The 9,169-nt window shown below is 39.0% G+C and overlaps 1 protein-coding gene across 1 annotated transcript; it reads left to right on the top strand.

Moving 5' to 3' along the window:
* The first annotated feature begins 5,683 nt into the window (after positions 1–5,683).
* LOC109935723 (P2Y purinoceptor 4-like) lies at positions 5,684–6,749 on the top strand. Its single transcript, XM_020534361.2, has one exon. The coding sequence runs from the start codon at positions 5,697–5,699 to the stop codon at positions 6,747–6,749; it is 1,053 nt and encodes a 350-aa protein (XP_020389950.2). The 5' UTR covers positions 5,684–5,696.
* The last annotated feature ends 2,420 nt before the right edge of the window (positions 6,750–9,169 follow it).

Raw genomic sequence — 9,169 nt, 5'->3', positions numbered from 1 at the left:
TCTGAGGAAGGGTCACCGGACCCGAAACGTTAACTCTGTTTTCTCCTCCACAGATGCTGCCAGACCTGCTGAGCTTTCCCAGCAACTTTGTTTTTGTTCCTGATTTACAGCATCCGCAGTTCTTTTGGTTCTCCTGAATCAGGTTTGTGGAGTGGGGAAATGTCTCAATCCTGTAAATTCAACCCTGGAGCAAATGTTCAACCTTATGTTGACTGACCATACATTTGTATAGACCAGTTGGGTTGAATGGCCTGTTTTTGTATTGATTTATCTGTTCTTGCCTTGCATGGCCTGTTTCTGCATTGTAAATACTATCTAAATGTTGCAAAGCACACTTGGGCCCAATTTGTTGAAATGACAAAAACAAAATTTAATTTTAGATTGGTATAAGCCTGTATTGTTCCTTTTTTTGTCTTTCAATTTCAGAAACAAGTGAGTCTGATTTCCCTTGTGTTTTAACGAGAGTGCTGCCCACTTTATATGGGCATAGTAACTCTGGATATTATGTTACTCTGGGATTCTGAGGTGGAACGGGACCTGTCCAATGCATTCACCACCAGAGTCAGGAGGAAGTTTAAATACTGATTGTTGACAACATATTGAAACTGAAACTCATATGTAATTGCTGGTATAAATTGAAAATTCTTGAGATTCCCACTGAGGCACAGCCACCGTCATCCTAAATATCTGTGCCATTAAGATAACAATTATACAAAGAATAGTAGATTAGGAATTCAGAGACATGTGTTATGAAAAAACAACAAACACATACACAGAGCTAGAAATAAAATAGTTGCACTTAATTTTTACTCTGTTTTGAATGCTTTTGAAAAGATGGATTTGAAGGTGTAGGGCAAAGGGTTGTTGGGGTATTTATAGGAATTGAAAAACAGTTGATTGTAAGTATGATACTTATAGATGCACAGGATTTTGGTTAATCAAATTGAACTGTACATACATGAATTACTTCAGTGAAAGATCTGTCAATCAGTAATTGACTGCATGTCGCTGATCATTTCTTCCTCCTACACCACACCTTTACTCTGTGCTTCCTAGCTCTCTAACTCCAACGGTCCAAACTTAACACCATTATCCTCAGCAAAAAAAAACCCTTTAAACAGGCAAATGCATACCTGGATCATTGCTCCTGTCCTCATTAGGCAGGTTTAGTTCATATGTTCTTAGCCCTGTGCAGAAAGTACTGGTACAGGTCAATAACGTACATTTATGGTATTTAGTTAACAGGTGGCTCTCTTGTGCAGTTTATGTGATTTTGGATTAACATTAACAGAGGGCAGTATTTTTCCATAGGTTTATGCTGTGCTGAAGTACTTTTATGATTATTTACCCTACTAACTATAGCAATAAAAACTACTACAAACAGTATTTGAGCTGAATAGCCTGTGATGTGGTATAGGTCTTAGGGCAAGCCCTAATTTTCCTTCTGAGTTTAAATGGGAGCTATAGCAACGCCATTGACTCAAACTCTAACATGAATCCTACCATTGTTCTATAGGTTAATGTTGACATTAAGCCCCCAGTGTTGTTTCTGGGCTGGGTGCACAGAGGCTGCAGAATTCTTGGCTCCACAAGCTGGACCTTTAAAAGTGGCACTCACGATCTCTATTTTTGGTTGGGAACATGGGCTAGATTGAAAGTCGTGGCCGGGCAACCTAGGAAGATCTGATGAGGGTGCCAGTTGCTGAGGTGGGCTGGGAAGAAAGCTTGCCTCAGGGATCCAGCATCGTATCCAAAATATAAAATACGAAACATTCTTTCAACTCTCATACCATTCACCCTGCCTCAACTTTGTCCAGGTTGTCTGACCAGTGCCAATCCAATTGGTCCCTCCAGGACTGAAAGTGGGGAGTGCCAGTGGCCATTTTTAAAAGTAAGATTCATGGAAACTGGGAATTCCCCTACAACTGCACTCCTCGTCGGGGAACAGAATCAGGGCTGACCTCCATATTAGCTGTGACTAACCCTGACCCTCACTTGAATGCCCCTCTACCTATCACGTTGTTATTGTACGTTTAAGAAATAGGATCCAGTGTGAGGCATCTTGTAGCATGCCCTGTTTGGCTTGTTTCTACATGTTTAAAACTTCAATTTGTTTTGCACACAACACTGCTGGAAGTGTGATTTGACAGTAGCATAGCAAGGACAAGAAAGTATTTGGGACCTTGCTGAACAATAGGACAAAATATGTACTCCTTATGTGTTGAAATAGACTTTTAAGAAATATTGAAAATAGGCCTGAGGTGGAGGATAAATTCGATGGGTGAATGCAAATCAAGTGCTGCAAATAAAATAATGAAGGAAAGAAATTCTGGATTAAAAGGTAGTGAGAAAGAGGTGGAAATTGGACTGGACAGAAGGATAAATTTAAATTATGATAGTATTAAAATCTTCAGTAATAATTCTCAACACTTCTCATTGTTCATTTTCTGCAAAATGTTTTGTTTGGTAGACATTAATAATCACCATGTAATTAAAATAAATAATTTTTACTGTTATTTACTAGATTTAACTTTCTATGGAAAGCTTAATGGAGAATTAATGTACAAAAGCACAGCTTCACGAAAATTATGAGGACTTTAACAGCAAGTTACTATTTATGTGAAGCCAATAATGGAGCAATACAAAATGTCCAGTAACTTGGGGCAACATACATTAACAAGTGGTATCTCCTCCTTGCCACAGGTTTCTGGTGGATTACATTAACACATTGCCATTTTTTTATTATTCATCCTGGGATGAGGGTGTCACTGGCTAGGCCAGCATTTATTGCCCATCCCTAATTGTCCAGTGGGCAATTAAGAGTAAACCACATTGCTCTGAGTCTGGAGTCACATGTAGGCCAGACCAGGTAAGGATGGCACTTTCCTTCCTCAAAAGGTATTAGTGAACAAGATGGGTTTTTTCTGACATTTATGGTTGCCATTAGATTCTGAATTCCAGATTTTTATTGAATTCAAATTCTACCATCTGCTGTGGTAGGATTCGAACTGGGGTCCCCAGGGCATTACCTGGGTCTCTGGATTAACAGTCCAGCAATAATACCACTAGGCCATTAGTACCCTTATTATTTACATGCTTTTTAATTTTTCAATAAATTCTGGAACATTGTTTAATAAGAACATTAAGAACATAAGTACTAGGAGCATGAGTAGGCAATTTAGCCCCTTGACTCTGCTCCGCCACTTATACAATAATGGCCAATCTCCACTTTCCTGCTCCCTGCCCATAACACATTAAACAGTTGCTAATTAAAGATCTGTCAATCTCCTCAAATTTATTCAGTGTCCCAGCATCCACTGTACTCTGGGGTAGTGAATTCCACAGATTCACAACACTTTGAGAGAAGTAATTCCTCCTCATCTCTGTTTTTAATCAACAACTCGTTAGCCTAGAACGATAGCCAACTCAATACCAAATATTATATAATTAACTGGAGAGTGAACCATCGCAACAAAAGATAATTTGCACTTTTGAAATGAGTTTGATATTTTATAATGCTTGTAATTGACATATAAACCAAAAATGTTGGGATTGGATCTTAGGTGAACAGGGCACCAATCAAAGTATTGAGTTGACAATTTACTTGTCCCTGGGGGGCACGGACAATTAAAAGTTGAGTGAGGTCCTTCAGGCTTTATTGCAATCAATGTAAGAAGAGATAACTTGAAGATAAAAGCCATGGGAAATGCAATTTTCTGTTGTAAGTGGCTGAAGAATCTCATGTGTAAAGCTTCATTTGGAACTTTGTATGAGAATAGGACAAAGCAGATTGATGAAGAAACATGCTTGGAAAGTGTTTAAGTCTAATTTGAATCTGGTAGTTGTTCGTTATAACGTAATACAATTGTGCACAAGATTTGTTTGTTTTTCAGCTAACTGCAGGCAAACAATAAAACGGTCCCGATTAATTTGAATATAATTAATGTGAAATGATTAATAAAACTCGAGTCATGGAATTTTCATACCACAGAAAAAGGCCCTTCAATTTATTATTTCTGTGACAGTCATCAAATATCCATCGATTCCCAGCACTTAGCCAATAGCCTTGTTCGCAAGGTATTTCAAGTGTTTATCTAAACATTTGTTAATCTTTTGAGAGTTCCCACCTCTTCCACCTTTTAATGCAGTGAATTCTGGATACCAAAATCACTCTAGGTGAAAATATTTTTCCTCAAATTCCCTCTAAACCTTCTGCTACTTATCTTAAAATTGGTTATTGACCACTCTGCTAAAGAAAAGGGTTTCTCCCTATCTACCTGTTTGTGCCCCTCAGAACTTTGTACACCTCAATCAGGCCCCCCTTGGCCTTTTTTGCTCTAAGGCCAACAACCCCAGCCTATCCACTCTCTCTTCATAGCTGAATCATTGCAGCCAAGGCATCTTCCTGGTGAATTTTCTGGACCCTCATTAGTGCAATCACATCTTCCCTGTAGCGTGGTGACCAGAACTGCACACTGTACTCCAGCTGTGGCCTATCTACCGTTATATGCAGCTTCATTATAACCTCCTTGCTCTTGATTTCAGGGTCTTGACTAATAAAGGCAAGTATCCCCTATGCCTTCTTAACTACCTTACTTACTGAACAGCCGTATAGTTCTCTAGGACGATGATGCCTTTACCTTTACCTTACATACCAGTCCTGCTGCCTTCAAAGATCTATGCACACCAAGATCCCTTCTTCCCTCTGCACTTCCTAGGGTAATACCATTCAACGTGTACTCTCCTGACTTGTTAGTCCTCCTAAGAGGTATGATCTCACACTTTTCAGAATTAAATTACATTTGCCGTTGTTCAGCCCATCTGACCATTTTGTCTATATCACCCTCTAGTCTAAGGCTTTCCACTACGCCATTCAACACACCATCAATTTTTGTGTCATGTGCAAACATACTAATCAAAGCTCAACATTCATCCTATAAAATAGTACATGGTCTGGAGTAGCCAAGTCACCACTTTATCTGTGATAGCTAACAAAATCCAACTGGTCAGAAGACATAAACTACAAAAAGCATTCAAACAGCATGTCTTCTAATGATGCTTCATGATATTATCTTTATTTATGCCACCTTGTTTGGCAAGAGAGAATCATGTAGTTCTATTGGATGTGCCTGGCATAGTTGAATAGCTGGAAGTGTGTGGAGGTTGTGAGAGCTGGATGTGAGGTTGTTAGCATTAGTAAATGTCAGGGTGAGGTATCTGATTACAAGATTTAAAACCTGCTACATTATGAAATGTGTTTGAAGTGATTGGGCCAATGATCAAAATACTTGGGGGATTTTCTGACCTAACAAAATAGAGAATTTTCCTCTGAGGCATTTCCAACAATATTTGAGGAATTTAGGATGATTGCCAATTCCAGGAGTGTTAGTAAGCAAAATGAAAGCTACCATCAAAATGCATATATTTGAAAAATGCAGGACAGACTTTCCTCTCAACTAGAGTGTAGGTTTGGAGTGCTGTAGTAAAGCTAATTTTATAGTAAAGTTGATAGGAGGGGGATGGATATTAGATTTATTTCATAAGACATCCCTGAACATTTTTGTTGTTATTTTCTCAGGTATGTCTCTGACCTTGAAGTGAATCAAATGGCAGCAAGAATAATATTGAGCTATTGTCTGGACTCTACTCTACCAAAATCTTCAACTGCTGGATATAGTGACTCTGCACATCTGGAGATGAGCTTTGATAATGGCAGCAATTTTGGTAGCAATGATAGCAGTTGCCATTTCAATGAAGAATTCAAATACATCTTATTGCCAGTGTCCTATGGAACAGTATTTGTGGTTGGCCTTGTTCTCAATGCCGGTGCACTGTGGATCTTTATATGCAGGCTGAGACCATGGAATGCCACTACAACCTATATGTTTAACTTGGCCCTTTCAGACTTTCTATATGTGCTATCTCTGCCACTCCTCACATATTACTACGCTAATCGGAATGATTGGCCATTCGGTGTGGTCCTATGTAAGTTAACCCGCTTCCTTTTCTATGCCAACCTTTACTCCAGCGTCCTTTTTCTTACCTGCATCAGTGTGCACAGATTCATAGGCATATGTTACCCTTTCCAATCTCTCAAATGGATTAAAGTGAAGCGGGCCTGGGTTGTATGCCTGCTTGTCTGGGCAATCGTCATCATCTGCCTCATTCCCAATTTGCTTTTCGTCACAACAAGCAAATGGGCTGATGACACACTCTGTCACGACACAACTCGTAGGGAAGATTTTCCTCAGTATGTTTCATACAGTTCTGCTATCATGGTGATTCTCTTTATCATACCATTCTTCATCATTGTCATCTGTTACAGTTTAATGACCAAAGAATTGGTCAAAACCCCTATATCTAAATCCAGTAGAACTTCACACGATGTTAGAAAGAAATCCATTAAAATGATCATCATCGTTTTGTTTGTCTTTTCCTTGTGTTTTGTACCTTTCCACATCACAAGGACAATGTACTACACCTTCAGGGTACTTGATAAGAGCTGTTACTCACTTAACATTGTGAACTTCACATATAAGATCACAAGACCACTGGCCAGTGTCAACAGCTGCATTGACCCTATCTTGTACTACCTGGCTGGAGACATTTATCGAAAAAAGGTTGTGCATGCTGTGATTAGGAGAAAAGGTTGTGTTCGCCGAACTGTATCAAACATGGACAGCAAAATGAATGAAAAGTCAGTGATTAACACTGGTACTCTCTATTTCATCACTCAGGATCAGAGGTGAGGCTGATGCAATCAAGAAAATCTCTTATCTTTTAGGTCAACAATCATCAGAAAGGCCCAAAATGATCGGTAACGCACTAAATAGAAGTTTCCACACTGATGCAGACTGATGGGTCTGGGTACCACCGACATTCTGACTTAACTTGTTGTGGCCCAAGCCAAACATTGCTAACTGCAGTGATCAAAGACAATCATGTGAAGACAATAACTTGTTCAGCTGAGAAATGCAAATCAATGTAAATGGATCCCTATTCAAGTGCCTACTATAGCACTTTTCAAACCCACGACTTCTTGAAGGACAAGACCGACAGATGCATAGGAACACCATCAATTGCAAATTCCTCTCCAAGTCACGTATCATCTTAATTTGTAAAACTCTATCACCATTCCTTCACTGAGCCTGGATTACTATCCTGAAACTTCCTAACAGCACCATAGGTCTACCTACTCTACATGGATCATAGCAGTGTGGCTCAGCATCACCATTTTGAGAGGAATTACACTGGACAACAAAAAATGCTGGCCTTGCCACTCACATCCCATCAAAGAATAATCTAAAAGAAAAACAAATTTCTTACACCTCTAAGCAGGTTTCTCAATTGTTGTCAAGACCAAAATGAGTGACGTTTGGACAGGATTATCATTTATGGAAAACTGAACAAAAAATAGAATGTAGACTGTATTTTCCAGTCATTATGTCATGTCAAAATTCAACTTTTATAGGTGATATATTTATTTTAACACATTTAGCAATAGTTTCCATTTTGGTTCATGAACCTGACATTGGGATCAAATGTAGGTCCTTACCATGTGCCACGTTGAGAATAGCAATCCAATAAGTCAGGTTTTCAGGATTGAACAGTTATTAGCCAAAGGCTGTGTTTACCATCCAATTGAAGATGGTGGAATAGTTAAAACTGAAGGACCAATAGGATACTTACAGGAAAGAACAGGTGAGGTCATCTTAATCTTTTGTGCCTTCTCTGTGCTTTGAAAGGCTTTGAAATAAATAATGCTCGCATTTGCTGGACTTCCGCCACGGTACCCTGTGGCCGCTGTGATGGGCAGATAGGTGGATTGGGCTGGGGTACTCCAGATGATCCAGAAGCATTACCCTCTCACCTCCCCTACCCCACTTTGCTATCAAGAAGCTCCTCCAGGCATACGCAATGTTCTCCTAGTGGTCCTTTGATCAATGACGTTAAGTGATATTTTAACCTGTTCTGCACTCAATATGGCCTTCAGAAAAAAAAGTTTGAGTAGGATGATGCCAGTACACTGGCATGTTGGTCAGTGGTGCAGAATTATGCACCCATCTGCCTCAGTTCCTGTCCCACAGGACTACAACAATCCTGCCCATTATGTCTCTTACTGCTTCTCTGGCAAGAATGCCTGCTACATGTGTTTCAAATGATTTTTTTTTCCTGATACTTCCTGTTTGCTGCTCAATATGGCTCTACTATATTTTGTACTAAGTCTTTTTAATGCAGGTTTTTGGGCTGATTTCAAAACAGACTTAGATTCATCCCCTGAGTCGAAGCTACAGTGACATTATTTAGATTTTTTTCAGTTTTGTTTTCATACTCATGTATAGCCTAGTCTATTTTCTTTGTTTCTCATTTGTTTGGCAGTGAATTTCATTTTGGAATAGATTGAATTTGCTTTCTTTAGATATATTTATGTCAATGTTGCAATAAAGGGCAAAAATATAGTGAAAAAATTAACTTTTGCTGTCCATGTTGCCTCTGCAAAAATTAAACTAGCCTGCTGAAGAACACTGATGACCACCAATGCAATAGCATTTAGTTGAAGCCCCTCCTCTCTTAGTTTCTGTTGTAGGGATGAGAGTATCAACCATCTCAACCATCTCAGCCTAAACAGGTCAGGTGGCTACCTGGGTGAAGAGCTATCACGAAACTGATGGTGAGAGCTGGGAGTATTTCAGTATGCATTACTTCCTGCAGCTGTGTGCCTGCACAATGTGCAATTTTGAAGTAGATTTGTATTTTAAACAGCTATAAAATCAAAGGAACACAAATTGTCTATGAAATGCATATTTGTTTTCCTGGAGGTTGATCCTGTCTATCAGAATGTTAATGAAATCAGTCTATTTTTCAACTGTGAACACTTTTGAACTGAAGCCAATAACCAGGAATTAATAATCAATACTTACTATAGCAACTAACTATCATTGATACAGAGTCAAGAGTGACTGCAAATATTTTAAAGATTATTCTTGGAAGAGAATGGATCATATTTCAAGTCATTCAATTCACATTCTAAATGGATGCATTGATCTTATAGCACTCAGCTATCAGGAGGTGATGACCTAATGGTAACATCGCTAGACTGATATTCTAGAGATCGAGATAATGTCATGGCAACCTGGGTTTGAATCTCACCATGGCAGATAGTGGAATT

The sequence above is a fragment of the Rhincodon typus genome, chromosome 14 (genome assembly GCF_021869965.1).
Source record: "Rhincodon typus isolate 14 chromosome 14, sRhiTyp1.1, whole genome shotgun sequence".
NCBI classification, from domain to species: Eukaryota; Metazoa; Chordata; class Chondrichthyes; order Orectolobiformes; family Rhincodontidae; genus Rhincodon; species Rhincodon typus.
Note: the sequence above shows the minus strand (reverse complement) of the source record. Positions and strands in the feature narration are given on the sequence as shown.